The 27,707-nt window shown below is 35.8% G+C and overlaps 1 protein-coding gene across 1 annotated transcript; it reads left to right on the plus strand.

Moving 5' to 3' along the window:
- Positions 1-634: 634 nt before the first annotated feature.
- Positions 635-27,707, plus strand: LOC101251451 (protein NRT1/ PTR FAMILY 8.3-like). Its single transcript, XM_069292760.1, has 5 exons — positions 635-851; positions 12,680-12,785; positions 12,900-13,117; positions 16,801-17,357; positions 26,843-27,707. Exons 1-5 carry the CDS (start codon positions 810-812, stop codon positions 27,660-27,662), a joined length of 1,743 nt encoding a protein of 580 aa, XP_069148861.1. The 5' UTR covers positions 635-809; the 3' UTR covers positions 27,663-27,707.

Here is a 27,707-nt window from a genome sequence, read left to right on the forward strand (position 1 = left end):
AAAGCATGATTTGAGATTCTCATTTTTTGAAATGTAAAACTTAATTCAAAAACTTAAATTCCATCATTTGAATTATAAGGACAGACTCATACTTGACGTGAATTGATTATCCACACATATGAAATGACTATAAATTAATAATAACTCGTTACAATTATTGTAGACTAGTGCTTTTTTTTTTTTTATAAAATTATGTATACTTATAAAAATTTATTGTCACAAATATTTATTTATTAAAAAAAATATGAAAATGTATAATTTATTGATTTTAGCGCCTTAGTCGCATCTTGTTATAAACTATACATACTCATTTGATAAGATTGTATATTTTTTTAAATAAAAAATTGACATTTCAAAAAAGACATAATATATAAGTGTATCTTTCAAAACATTTGGCACAATATGCATAAACAGATATTTAAACTTGTATAAAATCAACCAAGTAGATAATGGATCACATGTGTTATAATACATGTAAAGGATCACATAAAACACAAATTGCAATGTAAGATGTTAGATAAAACGTGTATTTTTATTTTATTCAATTTTATATAAATTTAAATATTTACTTACACACACATAAAGTTAAAGGATAGAAATATAAAATAATACTAAATTAAAGAATTATTTGTACAAAAAAGAACTTCAAAAAATCAAATTTGCCTTTCCAGATGGAGCGCATTAAAGATGAAATAAAAATATGAGGTGCAAAGTGACCCCAAAAAATGAAAATGGGGTAGGGAACAACCATTTCCCTTTTTAGATTCAACACAAAAATCTCATGTTTTGTCACCACATAAGCTGTGACTATGGCTACTCAATCTCTTCTACAAGATGCTGCCTTTCATCAGGTTCTAATTTCTCTTTCTTTACTTCATAATTTATTTCTCTCTAAGTCGGTTTTTGACTGTGAAATTAAAAAAAAATTCACTTAATTTGAAATTTTCATGAAAAAAGGAAAAAAATCAAAATTTGAAATTTAAATATACTTTTTTTTAATATATAAACAAAAAACACTTAATTTTACTAATTTATCTCAAATATATGTAATCTGTTAAATGTTTAGCTTATCTATGCATTGTTGTTCAGAAAAATAACTACCCATGATATTATTTTGACTCCAATTTTGCAAAAATATTTTTAACACTTTCCTTTATGGGTCAAATGTAATATTTTCTGCTGCTTCTTCCTTTAAAACAGGAAGAACACCTAAAGAATATTAACGACTCCCAAATAACCTCAAAGAATTGAGGAGTTTGAAATTTTGAGAGTTTTTGATGTTCTTCAATATTAACAACTCCCAAATAACCTCAAAGAATTGAGGAGTTTGAAAATTTGGGAGTTTTTGATTTTCTTCAAAATTAACAACTTCCAAATCATCTTAAGGAATTGAAGATTTGAAAATTTGAGAGTTTTTGAGGTTCTTCTTGTGTTCTTAGTGTTTTTGAGGAAGAAAGAAACAAAAGATTACATTTAACCCAAAACTCCAATTGAAAAGTGTTAAAAAGTTGTTTGGGTTCAAAAAATGACTTTGCAAAATCAAAGTTAAAAATAGTCATGGATAAGTTTTTTGTATAATAACAATAATACAGATTAATCAAACTTTTAACATATGATATAAATGAGTCTTTTTTAAAAATTTAATCACATATTTAAGTCTTTTCCCAAAGAATAATATCTCACATAATATAATACAATAGACTAGGTAGGAGATTAATAGGGTTACAGTGTTGTCTCTCCTTTGTTCCTTTCTTTTTTAAAGATATTACACTACTTTTATATTAATTGTTATGGTTTTTTCATTGTTTTCTTCCTCTTTTACTTATTTGAGTTTGATGCACTTGAACTGAATTAAGGATATTTTAAAAATAACCTCTCTATCTTCACGGATCTGCTTACATCCTATCCTTCTCAGACGTAGATCCATGTACTAGCTATTACATATTGTTAAAAATAATTTTTTACTTTAATTATTTGTAATTTCTGAAGTTTGAGTTGTCGGTTGTATATGGTTATAGCTTTTGCAAATAATTGGTTGTTTGAATGCATTTTTGCTAGGAAACATGTAACATGATTTAAATATAGAATATAATTTAAATGAGGTTATTTATATTAAATTAAAATTTTAGGATAAATTTGGAAGTGAGGATATAGTGAGAGTGGAAAAAATGAAAATGAATTTCTGAATTGTCACGACCAATAACGGGTCGCGAGTGGCACCACACTTATCCTACTATGTGAGCGAACCAACCAATCTAAACCCCAACATTTCAACTATAAATAACATAATATAATGCGGAAGACTTAAACTCATTAATGAAAATCGATTAAATAACTTCTAAAAACTCAATACTTATTATTCCCAAAATCTGGAAGTCATCACCCCAAGAACATCTATCCTCAAGATACTAAATCTAAGAATATCTAGGAAGCTAAAATAATTAACAGCTAGTCCATGCCGGAACTTCAAGGCATCAAGACATGAAGAAGAAGATCCAGTCCAAGCTAGAAGCATTAGCTCACCCTGAGATCCCACGTGATGATGACTGGCTAGAGTTGCGGTTGAGTTGAAGACGATGACACGTTTGCTGCACTCCACAAATAACAAAGAAAAACAATTACAAGTAGGGGTCAGTACAAAACACGAGTACTGAGTAGGTATCATCGGCCAACTCAAAATAGAAAGCAATATATTTCAGATAATAACATAAAATCAACTAATATTCTTAACAGGTGATATCAACAAGTATAAGACTCATTTACAACATCACCAAACACATCTATGAGGACTCAAGCCTCCACATCATACTCTTTTTGGGAAACAGGTTCTTTAGATTGAGTATATTAACATATTTTAAGATTCATTTTCTTTACTAATCCTGGTGTCGGAACGTGACACTCCGATCCATCCTCTATTCTGGTGACACTCTGATCCATATACTATCCTGGTGTCGGAACGTGACACCCGATCCATATACTATCCTGGTGTCTGAACGTGACACCCGATCCATTACTATCCTGGTGCCGGAACGTGACACTCGATCCATATACTATCCTGGTGCCGGAACGTGACACCCGATCCATATACTATCCTGGTGCCGGAACGTGACACCCGATCCATATACTATCCTGGTGCCGGAACGTGACACCCGATCCATCTACTATCCTGGTGCCGGAACGTGACACCCGATCCATCTACTATTCTCAATCTTTTAGTTCATCAAGCCTTCTTTTATACCAAGGCATCATTATTAACAAAAAAATTTTTAGGGTTTAAGATTCAACAGCCTCATCATGCTAATTCATCAAAATTATGTAATCATATCATACATACACACAATTAAGCAATATAGGAGACTTTACATTACTACCCAATACATATCATTCGCTATTAAGAGTTTACTATCAAATAGCATAAACCATAACCTACCTCCACCGAAGAATTGTGATCAAACAATCTACTTTCCCAAAGCTGAGTTCTTCCTCTCTCTCAATCGATCGTTTCTCCCTCTCTCTCTGTTCTTTTTCTTTTTCTTATTCAAACCCTCTTTCTTTTACCCTAATTAGCATATAATTAAGTATAAAAGATGATAAAATACCCCACTACTTGTTTCAAGGTTCCCTCTTTTAACCCCCAAGTAATTAAATTATTAACAGTAAACCACTAACTTTATAATTATAAGCAGGAAAATTCCAAAACGCCCCTTAAAATATTAAACAGAAATCCGACCCAGTCAGGGTCACGAAGCCTATGACGGTCCGTCACAACTGTGACGGTCCGTCCTGCACGTCCGTCACAAAGTTCAGAGAGTTAATTCTGCGGAAGGATTTGTGACGGTCCGTCGAGCCCTCAACGGTCCGTCGAGCCCTCAACGGTCCGTCGAGCCCTCAACGGTCCGTCCTGTCATTTCGTCGTGAAGTTCAGAGAGTCTATCTCAGTACCCAAATTTCTAAATTCTAAGTGTTTTGGAACGAGACACCCTCGACGGTCCGTCGTGCCTATGACAGTCCGTCGTGGGATCCGTCGACCCAGACAGTGATTTTTAGAAATTAACTCTGCTGCTCCAAACGACTAAACAGGTCGTTACAATAGACACCAATTTACCCATCGTTCGTCCTCGAACGATCACAAGAAGAAAAACAAGGGCGAAAAGGAGTACCTGAATCTGTAAATAGGTGTGGTATCTTTCTCACATATCAGCCTCCTTCTCCCAAGTGGATTCTTCAACTGGTCGATTCTTCCATTGAACTTTGATGGATGCAAGCTCCCTTGATCTCAACTTGCGAATTTCTCTATCTACAATGGCAATAGACTCCTCCTCATAAGTCAAATTCTCATCAAGCAGAATTGAATCCCATCGAATAATGTAGTTTCCATCCCCATGGTATCTTTTCAACATAGACACATGAAATACTGGATGCACTCCTGAATGTCCTGGGGGCAAGGCTAATTCATAAGCCACCTCCCCTACTCGCTTAAGTACTTCAAATGGTCCAATATACCTTGGGCTTAGCTTACCTCTTTTTCCAAACGCATCACCCCTTTCATGGGCGAAACCTTCAGCAAGACTTGCTCACCCTCCATGAACTCCAAGTCTCTAACCTTTCGATCTGCATATTCCTTTTGCCTGCTTTGAGCCGCTAAAAGCTTTTCTTGAATAGATTTCACCTTCTCTAATGAATCCCTCAAAAGATCAGTTCCCAAGGTCTAACCTCAAATGCATCAAACCAACCAATGGGAGACCTACATCTCCTCCCATACAATGCTTCGAAAGGAGCCATATCAATACTTGAGTGATAGCTATTATTATATGAAAACTCCGCTAAGGGTAAGAAGTTTTCCCAATGACCCCCAAATTCTATCACACATGCACGAAGCATATCTTCCAACACCGGAATTGTTTGCTCAGACTGACCATCGGTCTGAGGGTGAAATGCAGTATTAAGGTCCAACCTAGTACCTAATTCAGCATGCAATGTTCTCCAAAACTTAGAAGTAAACTGCGTACCTCAATCTGATATGATAGAAAGTGGAACTCCATGCAATCGAACAATTTCTGAGATATAGATTTTGGCTAACTTCTCTGCATTGTAGGTCACCTTGAGTGGAATGAAGTGAGCAAACTTAGTTAATCTGTCCACAATTACCCAAATAGAGTCAAACTTCTCCAATGTCTTTGGAAGACCAACCACAAAGTCCATTGCAATTCTCTCCCACTTCCATTCAAGAATGGGTATTCTCTGAAGTGTTCCTCCGGGCCTCTGGTGTTCATACTTTACATGCTGACAATTTGGACATTTGGCAACAAAATCAACAATGTCGGGCTTCATTCTACTCCACCAAAAGTGTTGCTTTAGGTCACGGTACATCTTGGTTGCACCAGGATGTATAGAATATCCGGAACTATGAGTCTCTGTAAGAATAGTGTGGATCAAATCATCAACACGGGGCACACATACCCTTCCCTCAATTCTCAAAACACCTTTCTCATCCATTATTGCTTCTTTAGCCTCTCCTCGCAACGCCATATCCCAAATTCGGCTTAGTTTCTCATCATCAAACTGTTTTCCCTTGATCTTGTCAAGAAAAGAAGATCTCGCCTCCGCACTGGCAAAAAATCCTCCTTTCTCATTTACTTCTAACCTCATAAAGTCGTTAGCCAGAGTCTGAACCTCTCTAGCCAATGGGCGTCTAGAAACTTGTAAGTGGGCTAAACTACCCATGCTCCCTGCTTTTCTACTTAAGGCGTCTGCCACAACATTAGCCTTTCCTGGGTGATACAAGATGGTAACATCATAATCCTTCAGTAGTTCCATCCACCTCCTCTGTCTCAAATTCAAATCCCTCTGAGTAAAGACATACTATAGGCTAGATGATCCGTATAGACTTCACACTTGACCCCATATAGATAATGTCTCCATTGCTTTAATGCAAACACAACTGCAGCCAATTCCAAATCGTGGGTCGGATAGTTACGTTCATGCACCTTTAATTGCCTCGAAGCATAAGCAATTACATTCTTCTCTTGCATTAGCACTGCACCCAAACCAGAATAGGATGCATCACAATAAACAATGAAATTCTTACCTTCCACTGGCAAGGTAAGGATAGGTGCAGTAGTCAGCAAGGTCTTGAGTTTCTGAAAACTTTCTTCACATTCATCCGACCATACAAATGGAACATTTTGCTTAGTCAAGTTCGTCAATTGGGAAGCAATAGAAGAGAATCCCTTGACAAATCGACGGTAGTAGCTGGCTAAACCAACAAAGCTCCTTATTTCTGACACATTAGTAGGTCTTACCCAATTTCTCACTGTTTCAATCTTAGAAGGATCCACCATCACTCCATCCTTAGAAACCACGTGCCCCAAAAAAGACACTGAATCTAGCCAAAACTTACACTTGGAGAATTTGGCATAAAGTCTTTTCTCCCTTAACACTTCCAACACAATTCTCAAATGCTCCTCATGTTCCTTCTTACTCTTGGAGTATATCAGTATATCATCAATAAATACGATCACAGAGAGATCCATATATGGCTTAAAAATCCCGTTCATCAAGCTCATGAAAGCAGCAGGGGCATTCGTAAGACCAAAAGACATTACTACAAATTTGTAATGCCCATACCTGGTTCGAAAAGCAGTCTTTGGCACATCCGTTGCCCGTATTTTCAATTGATGATAACCGGATCTCAAGTCAATCTTAGAGAAGACACAAGCACCTTGTAACTGATCGAACAAATCATCAATGCGAGGAATGGGATACTTGTTCTTAATAGTAACCTTGTTCAACTGCCGGTAGTCTACGCACATCTGAAAACTCCCATCCTTCTTCTTCACAAATAACACCGGAGCACCCCAAGGGGATGCACTTGGTCTAATAAAGCCCTTGCTTAACAACTCTTGAAGTTGGGCCTTTAACTCTCTTAACTCAGCGGGAGCCATCCTATAAGGGGGTATGGAAATGGGACGAGTACCCGGCTCCAGATCAATGCAAAAGTCGATATCCCTATCCGGTGGCATACCAGGAAGGTCTGCAGGAAACACATCCAGAAACTCACGGACTATTGAAACCGACTCAATCGAAGGTACTTGGGTAGTATCATCCCTGAGGTGTGCCAAGAAAGCTAAACAACCCTTTCTAACCATTCCCTTAGCACGAAGGAAGGAGATGATACGAACTGGAGTGGAAGTGTAGTCACCCTCCCACACTAACGGATCTGTCCCAGGCTTGGCCAATGTCACAGTTTTGGCATTACAATCTAAGATTGCGAAGTTTGGAGAAAGCCAAGTCATACCCAAAATTACATCGAAATCAACCATTTCTAAGATAACCAAGTCTACATGAGTGTTGCTTCCCTTAAAAGTCACAAGACAAGACCTATACACCTTTTCGACTATCACAGACTCACCCACCGGAGTAGAAACACGAATAGGCATGTCAAGCAATTCACAATGTAAATTAAGACCAGTAGCAAATGAGGAAGATACATATGAAAATGTGGATCCAGGATCAAATAATACAAAAGTCATGCAATCACAAACCAAAAGATTATCTGTGATGACAGCATCAGATGTCTCCGCTTCCGACCGCCCAGGGAAAACGTAAAAATGGGCCCTATCACCTGTCTGCCCGTTGCCTCTACCACGTTGCGCTGCAATAGTTCCCATTTGTCCGTCACCCCGGCCGTTTTGGTGACCACCATTACCTTGGCCACCACGCCCTCCAAAATGACGGCCTCTTTCATGACCACCTCTACCTCTGACTATTTGAGGTCTGTAACTCTGTTCTGGACAATACCTCTTAATGTGTCCAGTCTCCCCACATCCATAACACTCTCTGGATTCAAGCATAGGTTTCTGTGAGAATGACGAAGTCTGGGGATAACCTCCAAATTCAGAGAAGTGTTGACCGATCTGCGGTGGACCCCCAACTACAGTCTGTAGTGAAGACTGAATAGGTCGGGCTGGATAACCTCCTGAACCCTGCCCTCTGGAGTAAGAACCATTAAACTCACCTCCCTTACGAAACCTTTTAGATGTCGATGCCATGGTGAAGTCATCTGGCTTCACTCCCTCCACCTCTATCACGAAGTCTACCACTTCCTGAAAGGATTTCGCTGTAGCCGCTACCTGTAAGGCTTAAATCCGCAAATCTGACTTCAACCTCTTCACAAAACGGCGAATGCATGGAACTTAGCCTCATACGCAGTCACCGACATCTTGCCTTGCTCTAGGATCAAGAACTCACATCTCCTCCTATCCCTCAAGGTCCGGGGGATATACTTCTCCATAAATAAGCTAGAGAACGACGCCCAAGTCATAGGTGGTGCCTGTGCAGGTTGACACTCAACATGTGACCGCCACCACATTTTGGCATTTCCCTGAAACTGATAGGTTACAAACTAAACGCCAAATCGTTCCACTATGCCCATTTTATGTAGTAACTCATGACAATCAACCAGAAAATCGTAGGCATCCTCGGATTCAACACCCTTGAAGAATGGAGGTTTCAATTTCAAGAACTTACTGAAAAGTTCATGCTGATCGCTTGTCATTATAGGCCCTGTAGTCAAACGAGGAAACGTGCCTATTTCCAATGAGGCATCCATGCGGGGAGCCTCAGCAGCGGCCTGTCGTACTTCCGGAACCTGAGGTGCTGGTGCAGAAAACACTGGAGGTGTCTGGCCTTGATCAGTTAACCCGCTAAGATAAGCAAGAACCTGATTAATCATCTCTGGGTGGGTTGGGGTGGTAATTCCTCATTCTGTACTTGCTCACTTTCCCCTTTCTCACCCTCTCTTACTACTTCCTCAGTCGGTGGAGGAGTCACCGCCCTAGTACTAGATGAGACAGGTGCTTGTCCTCTTCCTCTAGAGGACGTCCTCCCACGACCTCTACCACGACCCCTTGTCACTGCTCCTCTTCGAGCTACAGCCCCAGTGGCTGGCTCAGACGCACCCTGTCCTGCCGGTGCTGGTGTTGGCGTAGTTGTTTCTCTAGTTCTAACCATCTGCGAAATAGAGTGAAATGGTCAGATACCAATTTGTATCACCTAGATACCAATTGGATCCAAGTAATAGCACGAAAGAAAGAAAGAATGGAATTTTCCTAAAGTCTTATAGCCTCTCAAAGATAAGTAAGGGCGTCCCCCTACCGTTCCTTAAGACTCTACTAGACTCGTTCTTGTGTGATGAGACCAACGAACCTAATGCTCTGATACCAAGTTTGTCACGACTCATAACGGGTCGCGAGTGGCACCCACACTTATCCTACTATGTGAGCGAACCAACCAATCTAAACCCCAACATTTCAACCATAAATAACATAATATAATGCGGAAGACTTAAACTCATTAATGAAAATCGATTAAATAACTTCTAAAAACTCAATACTTATTATTCCCAAAATCTGGAAGTCATCACCCCAAGAACATCTATCCTCAAGATACTAAATCTAAGAATATCTAGGAAGCTAAAATAATAAACAGCTAGTCCATACCGGAACTTCAAGGCATCAAGACATGAAGAAGAAGATCCAGTCCAAGCTAGAAGCATTAGCTCACCCTGAGATCCGACTTGATGATGACTGGCTAGAGTTGCGGTTGAGTTGAAGACGATGACACGTTTGCTGCACTCCACAAATAACAAAGAAAAACAATTACAAGTAGGGATAAGTACAAAACACGAGTACTGAGTAGGTATCATCGGCCAACTCAAAATGGAAAGCAATATATTTCAGATAATAACATAAAATCAACTAATATTCTTAACAGGCGATAGCAACAAGCATAAGACTCATTTACAACATCACCAAACACATCTATGAGGACTCAAGCCTCCACATCATACTCTTTTTGGGAAACAGGTTCTTTAGATTGAGTATATTAACATATTTCAAGATTCATTTTCTTTACTAATCCTGGTGTCGGAACGTGACACTCCGATCCATCCTCTATCCTGGTGTCGGAACGTGACACTCCGATCCATATACTATCCTGGTGTCGGAACGTGACACCCGATCCATATACTATCCTGGTGTCGGAACGTGACACCCGATCCATTACTATCCTGGTGCCGGAACGTGACACCGATCCTTATACTATCCCGGTGCCGGAACGTGACACCCGATCCATATACTATCCTGGTGCCGGAACGTGACACCCGATCCATATACTATCCTGGTGCCGGAACGTGACACCCGATCCATCTACTATCCTGGTGCCGGAACGTGACACCCGATCCATCTACTATTCTCAATCTTTTAGTTCATCAAGCCTTCTTTTATACCAAGGCATCATTATTAACAAAAAAATTTTTAGGGTTTAAGATTCAACAGCCTCATCATGCTAATTCATCAAAATTATGTAATCATATCGTACATACACACAATTAAGCAATATATGAGACTTTACATTACTACCCAATACATATCATTCGCTATTAAGAGTTTACTATCAAATAACATAAACCATAACCTACCTCCATCGAAGAATTGTGATCAAGCAATCTACTTTCCCAAATCTGAGTTCTTCCTCTCTCTCAATCGATCGTTTCTCCCTCTCTCTCTCTGTTCTTTTTCTTTTTCTTATTCAAACCCTCTTTCTTTTACCCTAATTAGCATATAATTAAGTATAAAAGATGATAAAATACCCCACTACTTGTTTCAAGGTTCCCTCTTTTAACCCCCAAGTAATTAAATTATTAACAGTAAACCACTAACTTTATAATTATAAGCAGGAAAAGTCCAAAATGCCCCTTAAAATATTTAACAGAAATCCGACCCAGTCAGGGTCACGCAGCCTGTGACGGTCCGTCCTGCACGTCCGTCACAAAGTTCAGAGAGTTAATTCTGCGGAAGGATTTGTGACGGTCTGTCGAGCCCTCAACGGTCCGTCCTGCCATTTCGTCGTGAAGTTCAGAGAGTCGATCTCAGTACCCAAATTTCTAAATTCTAAGTGTTTTGGAACGAGACACCCTCGACGGTCCGTCGTGCCTATGACGGTCCGTCATGGGATCCATCGACTCAGACAGTGATTTTCAGAAATTAACTCTGCTGCTCCAAACGACTAAACAGGTCGTTACATGAATGTTTCCAAAATTTCATGGATAAAGATCCGATCAAGTATAATTAGGTCAAGTAATGTTCAATGGTCTTATAGATTCATGTCATATGTACTATATAATATTTTTTCTTGATAAATATGTACTATATAATAACTTATGCTTGAGATCTATTTAAATTATATACTCATCTTAATAATAAAATCAACAAAATCGTCAATTATTTTTATTTTTTAAAAAACTATCGAATAAAACAATTAATTGTATCCTACCTGATATTTTCAAGAAAAAAATAAGACTAGCGAGAATATGCGGACTTCTCGACTTTTTTACTTGTTAAACCTCGTACTTGTATTGATATTTTTTAAATTGATACTAATTTTAAAGAACCTTACACTTTTGAAAAATCTTATTAAATATATTTATATAATTATTTGAAAACCTCCAATTTTATTTTTTATTTTTAAAAAATTGTATTATCAAGTTCTGTAGTTGAATTTTTATTTATAACTCAATGGTGTTTTTACGTTTGATATATATTTGGAGATTGCTTCAGAATTTGGAGAAAGCAGGTGTGAAATTACTTCCAAAGAAGTTTGGCGGGTAAAAAGTCAGAAAGTTCGCTTATTCTCGTCGATCTTAAATTTATTTCTTAAAAATATTAGTTTGGGTACACTTAATTACTTTATTTGATAGTTTTAAAAAATAAAATGGGAAAATGCAACCTGAACCTATGCCAGAAATCCCAGAGACACACTTGTACTATACTAAGGTCCTATTACCCCCTGAAACTTATTTTATAAGAAATTTTCTACCCCATTTTGGCCTACGTGGCACTAGCTTGAAAAAAAAAGTCAACCAGCATTGGGCCCACAAGATAATGCCACGTAGGCCGAAAAGAGATAATAAATTATTAATAAAATAAGTTCTGGGGTGTAATAGGACCTTAATATAGTATAAGTGTGTCTGTGAGATTTCGGGCATAAGTTGAGGGGGTACTTGTGCATTATCCCAAATAAAAAAGTTGACAACTTTGTTGTTTTTAATATTATAATGAGTTTATAATTTAAATGCATCTCAACCATAAATTATTCTATAGTATACACATGTCATGAATCTATAAGACCATTGAACATTACCTGACCTAATATTACTTGATCGGATCTTTATGGCCAAATACAATGTTCCGGGAGAAAATGAAAAATCCTCATGGCCAAACAGGTTCAAATTATAATTTTTTAGTTCTATTAATGTATATGAAGAAAGTAAGAAGAACCTTCTTATTTATGATTAGTTAGTTGAAACTACATGAGTTTCTAAAAAATTGACCTCTTTTATTATTTTGACTTTAGCTGATAGCTACGCCCTCTAACTTTTGGTGTGCACAAGTAGAAATTTAAATTTGTATAAAGTTGATCAAGTAGTCATACATGTAGTATGTAATATAATACACATAGCACACCACTTATAATGTCAAAATTGAAGTATTTACTTGTGCATACCCAAAGTTAAGTGCATAGATGTCAGCTAAAGCCAAGTTTAAAAAGGACGTTTATTATTATGCTAAAAAGAAACAAGTTACTTTTGTTGGCATTCTTAAAAAATTCTTATTTGTAGAATGAGAACGGTGGACTGTACACTAGAGATGGTTCTGTTGATATCATGGGTAATCCTGTTTTAAAGAGTGAGACAGGGAACTGGAAAGCTTGCCCCTTTATTCTTGGTATGCCACACTGAAATTTTTCTTTTCTTGTCTTCTCTATTACTTGTTTTGGCCTAGTTTCTTATTCACTCTGCTTTATGGTATAATTGATTTGGTTGCGGACCTTGGTCTCAGGTAATGAATGTTGTGAACGTTTGGCGTACTATGGCATTTGTCTTAATCTTGTTACCTATCTTACCAAGAAATTACATGAGGGAAATGTCTCAGCTGCTAGAAATGTCACAATTTGGCAAGGCACGTGTTACCTAACACCCCTCATTGGGGCTGTGATGGCAGATACATATTGGGGAAGATATTGGACAATTGCTACCTTCTCTATTATCTACTTTATGGTAATTATCTCAGCTTCATTTTACACTAAATACTTAATTTATTGGTTGTGAGATGATTATAAAATTTCTTACTGTGACTTGCATATTCATGTTGTCATATTTATTTTTTCCTATTCCTACCGGAGAATTTATCTTAACATAACTAACTTCAATCTACTGATTCTTGTTATGTTTCCTCTCCGTGGGGAATGCCAAAACTAAGAGGGTGTTCAACCTCTACTTCTGATTATTCACTCCTTGAACTCTCCACTGCTACAACCCCATGCAACCTATTCCACACAAACCTGTTGTGTATCAGCACTGCAAACCTACTGTGACATGGGATTCAGATAGAATCAAGGAAAATTTTTAGTTAGCTGTTATTGGTAAATTTCATATAGATGACCGAAACTCAAATATTTAAGAAAGATCATTCCAATTCAATATGAGATCAAGGTCGATTGCAAGATAGGGTTCTTAAGAAATCGTTTTGGTGTTAATCGGCTAACACTTTTAGAGGACTATGTCGATGTGCTAGCCAAGTCGGCGTTCTTTCTCAAGTTTTAATGATATTATACCATTGTTAAAGTGGAAACCTTGGTTTGATCCAGATGAAGAACGGCAATTGCAGGTGCATATATTTCCTTTCAGGCCTACCTCCTGATTTATCTGCTAAAGAGTTAGTATTTTCTCTTGCATCAGCTGTTGGGAAACCTTTGAGAGTGGACATGGCTACAACTAATCAATCTCGACTAAGCTGTGCTAGGGTGAAGGTTGAGTTATGACAAAGTTTTTGAATATGCACTAGTAATCTTGTTGGTTTTTTTGTCGACCAGTTGATGGAAATCTATTCTTGGCTATGTCTTTGATGATAAGCTATCTGATTGGAAGATGACCAAGTGTTAATCCTGTTAGCTGCACATTTGTTCCTTCAGAGCATCATCCACCACAGCTACAAATATATTAGACTTATCCAGATTTTCCATAAGGCCTGTCACCCTACTGAAATGGTTCAACACCTCTATCATCATTCCTGTAAACTTTAGATCCCTTTTTAAAAATAGCATCAAGTCATCCACAAAAATGAGATGGTTTAGCTTGGTGCTATGACACATTCGATGGAACTTAAAGCCTAATAGTTTATGCTATAGATAGATACTCCATGACCAACACTAATAGCAATGGTGACGTTGGGTCCCCCTTCCTCAATCCTCTCTTCCCTTTAAAATATCCATGATTTTCGCCATTAACCTTGATGGATAATTTTATTGAAGTCATACAGTTCATCACTAGTTTGGTAAAAGTTTCTGGATAACTATATTTATGTAGTGCCTCCTCAGTAAACTCCCAAGATACCATATGATACGCTTTCCTAAGATCTATTTTAATCATATATGTTGGAGATGTTGTCCTCTTGTAACTCCTTAGGAGGTCATGGCATATTAGTACATTATGCACTTGAACCTTCCTTTTACAAATGCTGCCTGATTGTCTGCCACAATACTGCTTATTGCTACCTTCAATCTCTCATATATAATCTTGGATACTTTTTTATACAACACATTCAAACGTGATGTTGGTCTGAACTGGCCTGCATCAGTGTTATGAAAGGCGCTCGCCTCGTTGCCAAAGGCGAGGCGAGGGTGGCTCGCCATTCTCTGGCGAGGTGAGGCGAGGAGAAAAAGGCGAGCCCCTGGCGATCGATGGCGCTGAAATGGCGAGCGAAAGGCGCCGCCTTTTTGATTAAAAATTTTTGACTTAATAAAATTAGTCAAAATTAGGGTTTTTTTTTTAACTTTTGAAAATTTCTGAAATCCTCCATCGCGACTCTCTCTCTCTCTCTCTCTCTCTCTCGATCGTTGACTCTTCTCTTCTCCTCCATCGCGTCGCTGCTCCCTCTCTGTCCCTCGCTGTCGCGTCTCTGCTCCCTCGCTGTCGCGTCTCTGCTCCCTCGCTCTCCCTCGCTGTGGCATCTCCTCTCCCTCGCCGACGACCCTCGCGACTCTCACTCTCTGTTTTCAGGTTTTCAGGTAATGTTTTCTCATTTCTGATTTCTCTCCTCTTCTGTTCTTATTTTTTCTGTTCTTCTTCTTCTTCTGTTCTTATTTTTTCTGTTCTTCTTCTTCATTTTTTTTTTAATTTTGGTAAGCAGCAGTCAGGCAGTGCTTACTGCTTTGTGTAAGTGTAACAAGTGTTGATTTTTTTAAAAATTTTTTGAAGAAGAATAGACTTTTAAAGTTTTGGTTTATTGTATTTTGAATTGTTTGGTCTTTAAAGTTTTAGACATTTTAGTATCTACTATTGGTTTTTGAATTGAATATTTGCTAATATGTGTTATTGCTATTAAGACTTTGGATAAAATATGCAATTAAATATTTTTAATTTTTGATATTAATTGGCGGCTTTATTCAAAAAGGCAAGCGCCTCGCCGCTCGCCTCGCCGTGTGGCGAGGCAGGCCCTTGTCGCCTTTTGTCGCCTCTCGCCGTTCACAACACTAGCCTGCATTCTGATGGATATCCACATCTGGTATCAATGATATCAATCCTTCCTACTCGTAAAAACCGTTAGGAAGTAGTGAGTGAATGCCGAGGTGCTGACTATTTGTTATAGTTGTGGTCAATTTAAGTAAATTCATGTACCTGGAAAACATAAGATGCAACATGAATGACATTAGAGGACGATGGAAACAGACAATTTTATGGTTCAGCGATGTGCAAGGCAGCAGTGTATCGATTTTTTTTTATCATTCTACATCAGCATTTCTACCTTTCTCACATGGTGTATACGAATCTTAGTATCCAGTATAAATTCTAAAATGCTTTTGCTCTACTTAATTTTTGCAAGTTCAAACTTAAGGTAAGCTGTAAAAAGGAGAAATGACCTGGCCTATTCTATTGGTTTGGAATAAATTAGTCACTCCGGCACACTGCCTAGTTAGACTTTAACTATAAAAAGAAGTGATACATATTTAACCTTTTTCTTTTCTTTTATAATTGGTGGGTGCAACTATGGTACTAAATAATTTGACCTGGTTTGTCTATTGTTGTTGCCTATCTTGCACGAATTCTCCAAAACAGTTGCCACACCAGTGTCGGTTACTCCAAAAAATGCACTTCTTTTGGAAAATCCATCATGTACTCATTGGCAACTTTGAGAAAGTTAGAGCCACTTTTCTAGATAACTGCTTAAGTGACAATTTCCTATTATGATAGATCCAAAGAGATCTACTTTACCTTATAATCATTCATTTGCAAAAGGAAGACCAGTGCACTATGACTAAACGGGTCTAGTGTGCGCAGTCTTCTATTACTGTTTAAAGTTAGCTATCAACTTCATTATATGGAACATATAACAACTTTGTGAAGTATATGATATTTGCCAAGTTTTAGACAAACTTAAGTTGGGGAAATATAAGAATCTGATAAGGAAGAAAGATAGTAGCTATGCTCTCAGTGTCTTTCCTCTTTTGAACTCTTATGGTTGAACTCATTAAAGATCTCATCTTTACAACTGATATAGCAAATTTAAAAAAAGACAGTAAATACATGTCTTGTCTTGTGAACCCGAACCCTAACTTTGTAATGACCTATTTCCCCTTTGCTACTGTGATTTTCACCTTTTAAGTGAGACAGTAAATACATGTCTTCTTGTTGGAATTCCACTTCTTATTTCATGCTTTTTGTGTTGTTGCTTGGCTGTATAGGGAATGTGTACACTGACACTATCAGCTTCAGTTCCTGCTTTTAAGCCCCCTGAATGTGTGGGTTCTGTGTGCCCTTCAGCAACTCCTGCCCAGTATGCCATATTCTTTTTTGGCCTCTATTTGATTGCTCTTGGAACTGGTGGGATTAAGCCATGTGTATCGTCATTTGGTGCGGATCAATTTGATGACACAGATCCAAAAGAGAGAGTTAAGAAGGGATCCTTCTTCAATTGGTTCTATTTCTCTATCAACATTGGAGCTTTGATGTCAAGCACTTTTATTGTGTGGATTCAAGAAAATGCTGGATGGGGCCTCGGGTTTTTCATCCCTACAGTTTTTATGGGGATTGCCATTGCAAGTTTCTTTTTTGGTACACCACTCTACAGAATTCAAAATCCTGGGGGAAGTCCTCTCACAAGAATGTGCCAGGTTCTGGTTGCAACATTCCACAAATGGAACTTTTCTGTCCCCGATGATAGTACACTACTTTATGAAACCCCAGACAAAAGCTCTACAATTGAAGGAAGCCGAAAGCTACTGCACACTGATGAACTGAGGTGATAATATTTTCTTCTTTGCCAAGAAAAACATTTTTATTTTACACTCTTCTCCTCTATGGTCTCATATTGCTCGTATTAAAGTCATGCCATTTATAAAGACAACAAAGATGCCAAAAATTCTTACTTTGAGTCAAAATTACAATATCTTTTTTTCATATCATTTCATACTTATAGTTGCACTTTAAGGCATAACTTTGATGATCGCTTGGCCCTTCCAACATACATTCACATTCTAAAACGTTTTCGTACATCTTTAGAATCATGCTTTTGGACAAAAGACTCAAGGAAGGTGTATCTCAACTTATCTTGGATGTAGCCTTAGCTTTTCAACAATTGACAGTCCAAATGCTCAACAATATGTACTTGAATATAGTTAGATGTATCATTTCATATCCATTAGTCTTCAAGTCATCCAAGTCCCTGATTGTTCATGAATGGTGTCGTGATTCACCAATTAATCCCTTGATTAAATAGACTATTGTATCTATTTGGATGACTACAATAACCAATTAATAGTCACCTTTTTCTCCAACCAACATGACAACCTTCATTTATATCCATTCCTATGGTTCATCGATACTTCAATTCAACCATAGGTGCTACTCAGAAAATTACCTTATACATACTTATTTAAGCATCATAAACGAAAGTGTGGTAGTGAGATTACCCTTTAAAATTCCAACCACCCCAGAAATCCAATTTGTAGTGATTCTTGAAAATTTGATGAATTCTGAAGAATCCAATGTGATTTTGATGTTAATGATACCATTTAATCACTGAAATCTATCCAAAAACATCATAAAATGCTCTAGTGTGTTAAAATGCTTTGGTAGGTCACTTTTTTAGTGCTCCAAATCCTCTATTATCCCTCTTTCTCTCCCCCCAATTAGGTATATGTGTGGTACACTCGTGACGACTGAATGCACTAGTTAATGTTTGTAGAGATATGACCTTTGGACCTAACTCTATCTCAAAACTTAGCTCATGAGGGGAGGATTGCTAAGTTAATATAAATCACCTATCCATTCCCCAACCAATGAAAGGACTTTTACTCACACTAACAAGCCTTCATGCCCAAGCCCAACTGGAGCATGGATTGGGAACCTGAAAGAGGATGAACCTGGCTTTGATACTGTGAGAAGTATATGAGAAAAATAAATTATTGAACTAGGTCGCTACATAATTACGCTGAGACCCTATTTATCGACACTATAATACAATTCTTTTTCAAGTAGGATTATATATACTTATCCTTTTCCAAGTATGAGTTTATACTATTCTTGTTCCTATTCTAAGTAGGATTGTATATACTATTTTTGTTCTATTTCTATTCTAACACTCCTCCTCAAGCTGGTGCATAAAAGTCATATGTACCTAGCTTGTTATAGATGTAATTAATACGAGGAATAGTGAGTGACTTGGTGAAGATATATACAAGATGATCATTTGACTTCACAATGTTGTAACAATATCTTCTGAGAGTATTTTTTCATCAGCGTCAATGTGCTTAGCCCTCTCATAGAAAAACTGGATATGATATATAATGTCAATAAAACATAGAGGGTTCATCTCTACTACTCTACTACAAGTCATGCCAAACTCATGAATTGTTTTGGTGAACTTCCCAAACCAAGCTCGAGAATATTGTTTCAAACCATAGAATAACATATGCAATCGACAAATGGGGTCACTAAACTCCTCTAAGTAACCAAAGTAGGTGGTTGTTCCATATAAACTTCTTCACCGTGCATCAATACTGAAAAATTCTTAAAATCTGGTAAAAAATATATGGATCGTCTTCGAATAAAGTGTCAAGTCGATATTGAATGCAAAAGTCGCCAAAAAGTTGGTCAGACAAGCTCACGCACTAACGTGTGCTATTGATGTGGTTGCTGAAACCCTGGATCTAGTCACGTGTGAAGGATCGGGGATCGACGACTTTGGTTGGGCTTTAGTCGCCAGATTTTGTTGGGTAGTGTTGGATTTCGCACAACATTGACCAAAATTGGAACTACGTAAGTCACATTTGAGGAGTTACCAGAAAGACACAAGGAACTACACAAATCAGATATGAGTACATAGTATGGGAAGATACACGATGCTACACAAATCTGATATGAGAAAGTAGTCACTCAAAAGATGCACGGTGTTATGCAAATCAAATATGAAAAAGTAGTCATCGAAAATATGCACTACACAAATTAAATATGAGAAAGTAGTCACCAGAAAGACACGTGGTGCTACAGAAATTTAATATGAGAAAGTAGTCCTCGGAAAGATGGCAGAGTGCTACACAAATTATATATATGAGAAAATAGTCACTGTAAAGATATATGGTGCTACAACAAAATAGATATGAGGAAGTAGTCACCAGAAATATGTCATGATGCTACTTTCTTTGTCCCAGTTGCTTCTCAAATTAGTCATTCTCAGCATGACTATTTTTCATCCATATAGTATTGCCCCAACTTCTTCTAACATAATTGTTGACTAGCCATGGGGTTATATGAGTTATAGCTCCCATTGGTTGCGAAACTTCTTTTGGATGTTTTAGGTCTCCGTGGAATTATCTCGTGATGGCTCAAGGAATAAAATTGATAAGATAAAAATAGAAAATCCTTTTGAAAAAATAATTACTGTAATAGATAATAATGACTATAGCTATAAAGAAATTGATACAGAAGGAGATTTGGAAATAGTAAAAGAAAGATTAAGCACCTCAAGTACACCAAATACAAGCACATTAAATATGTTGACTAGAGCTACCTCATCAAGGATGAGTACATCTAAAAGAAAATATGAAATACCACAAAATTTATTAGAGGAAACGACGCCATATCATTATTTTATAACGGGAATAATGGACCAAAAAAAATATAAAATCTTGATAAACACAGGACAAGAAGAAAATCATATGACAAGAGAATTAGTATTAGAAGAAGAAATTATAAAAACAGGACACATATGCCCTGGATTACCTAGTGAAATAGTAAATACAAATGAAGAAACAACAGAAAAAGAAATAATTATAGGAGGAATTCCATTAAAAAATACAATTTAAGATATACCAAGGAAACCATAATATCACGTTAGGAATAAAATGGCTAGAGAAAGTTAAACCACATAATATAGAAAACGAACAATTAACAATAACATGTCAAAATAAGAAGATAATCATAAAAAGAACAAAATGAATAATGAAAATATATATACTCGCAAAAATTATCATAGAAGGATATCACAACAGATATTATACCCTATGATAGATACAGGAGCAGAAGCAAATATATGTAAATATAATTGTTTACCAGGAGATAAATGGGAAAAATTAAAAACACCAATGGTAGTAACATGATTTAATAATGAAGGAAGTATGATTTAATATAAAGCAAAAAATATAAAAATACAAATATGGGATAAAATATTAACAATAGAAGAAATCTATAATTTTGAATTCACAACAAAAGATATGTTGCTAGGAATGCTATTTCTAGACAAATTTTACACACATATAATAACAAAAACACACTGGTGGCTTACTACGCCATGTGACAATAAAATAGGAGCAAAAAGAGTAAAAAATAAACAACGAAAATCTATGGAATGGATAAAAGGTAGTGAAAAAATAAACCATGAAATGGAAAATATAAATGAAAAACAATTAACCCAATTAGAAATCATTATATTTACAATAGACAGAGTCAGAATAATTAATGAACAACTAGAACAATTATATAATGAAGATCCACTACAAGGATGGGAAAAACATAAGACAAAAGTAAAAATTGAATTAATAGACGAAAATAGTATAATAACACAAAAACCATTAAAATATAACTTTGATGATTTACAAGAATTTAAAATACATATAAATGAACTACTAAAAAACAATTACATACAAGAAAGTAATAGCAAACACACAAGCCCAGCATTTATAGTTATAAAACACAGTGACAAAAAAGAGGTAAAAGTAGAATGGTTATAGATTACAGAAATTTAAATGCCAAAACTAAAACATATAACTACCCAATACCAAATAAAATATTAAAGACAAGACAAATACAAGGATACAACTATTTTAGTAAATTTGATTGCAAATCAAGATTTTACCACCTAAAATTAGAAGAAGAATCTAAACAATTAACAGCATTCACAGTACCACAAGGATTCTATGAATGGAATGTATTACCATTTGGATACAAAAATGCACCAGGTACATATCAACATTTCATGGATAACTACTTTAACCAATTAGAAAATTGCATTGTATACATAGATGACATACTATTATATTCTAAAACACAAGAAGAACATATAAGATTATTAGAAAAATTTATACATATAATTAAACATTCAGGTATAAGCTTAAGTAAAAGTAAAGCAGAAATAATGAAACCACAGGTAGAATTTCTAGGAATACAAATAGACAAAAATGGAATAAAAATGCAAACCCATATAATACAAAAAATAATTACCCTTAATGAAAATATAGATACAAAAAAGAAATTACAATCATTTTTAGGATTAGTAAACCAAGTAAGAGAATATATACCAAAATTAGCAGAACATTTAAAATCACTACATAAAAAACTTAAAAAGGACGTTGAATATTATTTTGACGATAAAGATAAAAAACATATAAAAAATATTAAAAAATTATGTAAAAAATTACCAAAACTATACTTTCCTAATGAAAGTAAAGCATTTACATATATAGTTGAAACAGATTCAAGTGATCACAGTTACGGAGGAGTACTAAAATATAAATATAACAAAGAAAAGATAGAACATCATTGCAGGTATTACTCAGGAACATATACTGAAGCACAAACGAAATGGGAGATAAATAGAAAGGAATTATTTGCATTATATAGATGTTTATTAGCATTCGAACCATATATTGTTTACAATAAATTTATCGTAAGGACAGATAACACACAGGTAAAATGGTGGATAACTAAAAAGGTAGATGATTCAGTTACAACAAAAGAAATAAGAAGATTAGTATTAAATATATTGAATTTTACATTTACAATTGAGATAATTAAAACTGACGAGAATCTCATTGCAGACTATCTCTCAAGAGAAAGATACACTAAAAGATATATTGGTTATGATGACAAATCTATGCCAAAAGATGGAAAAGATAGAAACGAAAGTACAAAGTCTGAAAGAAAAAGTTAATAGTCAGCAGCATGACTCAAAATATGCGGAGCTAAGCCAGCAGCATGACTATAAACATGCGGAACTACAAGGAGACGTTGGGAAACTCCAAAAAACCCATAACAATGTTTGTTCAAGTGCAGCTACAGCCAGCACATCTACAGCAAGACAACCTACAAAAAAGGAGGAGGCTAAGGTAAAATACACAAATGTAAATATGAACAAATTATTTTCACAACCATATACTCCTCAAAGTACCCAAAAAGATATGTCTGTCTCCCCACAAACAAATACCTACAATGCCAGCTTAGATTCCCAAAATCAAACATACAATTATATCTCCAGAACATATATAGAAAATATATACAAAGTACAGACTTTTCTCAACCAGAACCCTAAAGCTAAAAATACGAAAAAACCCGACGAAGACTACATAACCCAGTATTTACAAGGATATAATAAATTAATTGCACAACCAAGAACTAATCCAGACCTAGTAGCAACTTGCTACAACTATGGACTGTTAAGTACCGTATATACGATAACAGGAGACGAGATATCCAAGATACCAGAACTATATAAAGCTTTTTTACAGTATAAAAGAGTAACCAAAGGTACTCTTTTTTTATATAAAGTTCTACGCAGCTACGGCAGAGATATTGTATGACGAAGTCAAACCTACAATACAAGTTATAAAGATCGGGCTAACTAGGGAAATGATAATTCCTGAAAAGATAGACACCCAGGAAGAAATACAAAGAGTAGATATTCCGGAATTCTATGCAAATAAAAGAACTATCGGAATAGCTAAGTAAAAGTAAAGCAGAAATAATGAAACCACAGGTAGAATTTCTAGGAATACAAATAGACAAAAATGGAATAAAAATGCAAACCCATATAATACAAAAAATAATTACCCTTAATGAAAATATAGATACAAAAAAGAAATTACAATCATTTTTAGGATTAGTAAACCAAGTAAGAGAATATATACCAAAATTAGCAGAACATTTAAAATCACTACATAAAAAACTTAAAAAGGACGTTGAATATTATTTTGACGATAAAGATAAAAAACATATAAAAAATATTAAAAAATTATGTAAAAAATTACCAAAACTATACTTTCCTAATGAAAGTAAAGCATTTACATATATAGTTGAAACAGATTCAAGTGATCACAGTTACGGAGGAGTACTAAAATATAAATATAACAAAGAAAAGATAGAACATCATTGCAGGTATTACTCAGGAACATATACTGAAGCACAAACGAAATGGGAGATAAATAGAAAGGAATTATTTGCATTATATAGATGTTTATTAGCATTCGAACCATATATTGTTTACAATAAATTTATCGTAAGGACAGATAACACACAGGTAAAATGGTGGATAACTAAAAAGGTAGATGATTCAGTTACAACAAAAGAAATAAGAAGATTAGTATTAAATATATTGAATTTTACATTTACAATTGAGATAATTAAAACTGACTAGAATCTCATTGCAGACTATCTCTCAAGAGAAAGATACACTAAAAGATATATTGGTTATGATGACAAATCTATGCCAAAAGATGGAAAAGATAGAAATGGAAGTACAAAGTCTGAAAGAAAAAGTTAATAGTCAGCAGCATGCCTCAAAATATGCGGAGCTAAGTCAGCAGCATGACTATAAACATGCGGAACTACAAGGAGACGTTGGGAAACTCCAAAAAACCCATAACAATGTTTGTTCAAGTGCAGCTGCAGCCAGCACATCTACAGCAAGACAACCTACAAAAAAGGAGGAGGCTAAGGTAAAATATACAATTGTAAATATGAACAAATTATTCTCACAACCATATACTTCTCAAAGTACCCAAAAAGATGTCTGTCACCCCACAAACAAATACCTACAAAGCCAGCTTAGATTCCCAAAAACAAACATACAATTATATCTCCAGAACATATATAGAAAATATATACAAAGTACAGACTTTTCTCAACCAGAACCCTAAAGCTAAAAATATGAAAAAACCCGACGAAGACTACATAACCTAGTATTTACAAGGATATAATAAATTAATTGCACAACCAAGAACTAATCCAGACCTAGTAGCAACTTGCTACAACTATGGACAGTTAAGTACCGTATACACGATAACAGGAGACGAGATATCCAAGATACCAGAACTATATAAAGCTTTTTTACAGTATAAAAGAGTAACCAAAGGTACTCTTTTTTATATAAAGTTCTACGCAGCTACGGCAGAGATATTGTATGACGAAGTCAAACCTACAATACAAGTTATAAAGATCGGGCTAACTAGGGAAATGATAATTCCTGAAAAGATAGACACCCAAGAAGAAATACAAAGAGTAGATATTCCGGAATTCTATGCAAATAAAAGAACTATCGGAATAGCTACTATATTGAACGAGTTAACAAACAATTATCTGAATGAAAATGCCATATGGACATACTACAATCGAGATCAAACAATAATCTATTCAAATTGCAGAGATATACGATTAGCAGACATGGAAGAACTAAGACAATGGATACTAAGTCTATTAAGGCCAGAAGCTACACCAACAACAAGAGCTATAAGGAAATATTTTATTCTCCTAATCTGATGACAAGATACTGCAAGTTGATAGGACAAAAATATCCTGATCACCTATGCACAAAATGTGAAGGAGAAGAAAACTATGTCCCAGACGTACAACTAGAATTAAAAAATATATATATATATATATATATATAAAGTTAAGTCTTTTTGTTTTTGTCATTTTGCGTCGGCTGAATATCAGCCATATGTAAAAAAGTATTGTGTCGGCCGGTAATAAAAGTTAAGGCCACTATGAAAAGTAAATAATAAGTTTTTGTTTTCTTGCGTCGGCTAAATGTAAAAGGGTCAAGTGTAAAGTAAGTGTCGGCCATTTTGGCCAAAAGCGTGTAATTTTTGTGTATAAATAGAGGGCTTTCCCTCGTAAATAAATAATCCAACTTCTTCCAACTCTCTCTTACAAAACCAATAAATAATTTTTAGATTAAATAAAAATTGGATACCAAAATTAATAAGTGAACAATATAATTTCTTAGATCTAGATTGTGTCACAGACATAAATAAAGCAATATTACCGATGGTGAACCTGGTCATCTGAGTATCAGTCCAACAAGGATGAATCAGGAGGTGTGATGATAAAGACCTTATCGTTAGTGTTATATTGGAAAAAACAAAAGTTAGGAGAAGAAAACTGATGATAAAAAAGGTAAGGGGGAAATTGAAAGACGTCATTGCTTCCCTTGACAAGTTTCTTAGCAAAAGTACTTATTTTCTACTCACCCTTCGAATACCAATACTGTATTAAATATTTTTCATAGCAGCGTTGTAAGCTACTGTTAATTGTCTATTTGGTCTAGTCCCTATGGACTAAAATGATGCATCCAAATATTCTTTATTTAAGCTTTGTTAATTTCTTGAGTGGGAAATACATTTTGCTATGTTCTCATGAAGGTTCTACTACGCGTTGTTGTTTTTTTATGATTCCAAAAGGGTGAAATTTAGAGATGTTCCATTCATATGTACAATGTTTTCATATTCTATAGACTGAATTATAAAGAAACATGTTCTTACTAAAAAAGGAACTTGGTTCTATGTAGAACAACCAGATATATTTAGGACCGAAAAGGAGGGATATAATGTACCGAGGTAGGAGAGAAGAAATTTGCAACTGTACTATGCACAAATGTAAAGAATTTTATAAACACTTGTTGTAGAAGAAAGAAACTAGTCCCCACACTCATACTGTAGAGATGTTATTTAAAAAGACATGGATTTGATTGGATTCTTAACATATCCATCTATATTGTTGCAATGAGTGGAAGGAGAGTCCTTACAACTGATTTAGTGAGCTTACAAACCTTATTTAGTCAAGCAAGGCTAGCCATCTAGTGGGCTACAATAAAAGGAAGGTACAACCTACATGGATTCATGCAAGCTTACAAAATTTGCTGAGGTCAAAATGAGTTCAACAAGCTTAGAATTCTGTTTATGGTATGTATCTTATTCTTTAGCAGGAGGAATTAGTTCTTTTTGTGTGAAGAATGAGTTCTTTGAGTGTGTTTACTCTGTCATGTCACTGCTTTAATGTTTTCCAGTAATCACTATTGAATAAATTTGATTTACATAAATATTTTTTCATAACACCAGAATCATGAACATATGAATTATTTTGGATTTCTTTGATAATTTTTTCTATTTGTATTTTTAGGAAAGTTAAGGTTTCAAGTGTTAGTTTATTTTAAGCCTACAAGTATGTCTTCTTCAGGTGCCTTGACAAAGCTGCTGTAGTTTCAGATACCGAATCGAAAACTGGGGACTATTCCAATGCTTGGAGGCTCTGTACTGTTACACAGGTTGAGGAACTGAAAATTTTGATCCGCATGTTTCCCATATGGGCAACTGGAATAATATTTGCTGCTGTTTATGCACAAATGACGTTGTTTGTGGAGCAAGGGATGGTAATGGACACTTCCATTGGTTCCTTCAGAATTCCTCCAGCATCTCTTTCACTTTTTGATATCATTAGTGTTATTTTATGGGTTCCAGTCTATGATAGGATCCTTATTCCAATTGCAAGGAGGCTTACTGGAAATGAAAGGGGATTTTCCAACTTACAGCGAATTGGAATCGGACATTTCCTTTCTGTGTTGGGCATGTCAGTTGCTGCTATCGTTGAGTTCAAGCGTCTACAACTTGCAAGAGACCGTAGTTTGGTGGATGAAGCAGTTGCAGTACCTCTCAGTATCTTTTGGCAGATTCCGCAGTATTTTATACTAGGAGCAGGCGAGATATTTACTTTTATTGGGAACCTCGAGTTCTTTTATGATCAATCACCGACTGCAATGCGTAGCTTGTGCAGTGCATTGTCACTGTTGACCGTTGCTATGGGTAATTACTTGATCTCTTTCATACTGACAGTAGTAACATTTATTACAACTCAAGGTGGTAAACCTGGATGGATTCCAAACAACTTAAACAGTGGGCATCTTGATTACTTCTTCTGGCTTTTGGCTGCACTTAGCTGCTGCAACTTTGTAATCTATCTTTTCTGTGCTAAAATATATAAATTCAAGAAGTCATCCTAACACCAAGTTTATTTTATAATCTAAGTTGGAATTTGATGATTGAAA

This window comes from Solanum lycopersicum, chromosome 12, assembly GCF_036512215.1.
Source record: "Solanum lycopersicum chromosome 12, SLM_r2.1".
Classification (NCBI taxonomy): Eukaryota; Viridiplantae; Streptophyta; class Magnoliopsida; order Solanales; family Solanaceae; genus Solanum; species Solanum lycopersicum.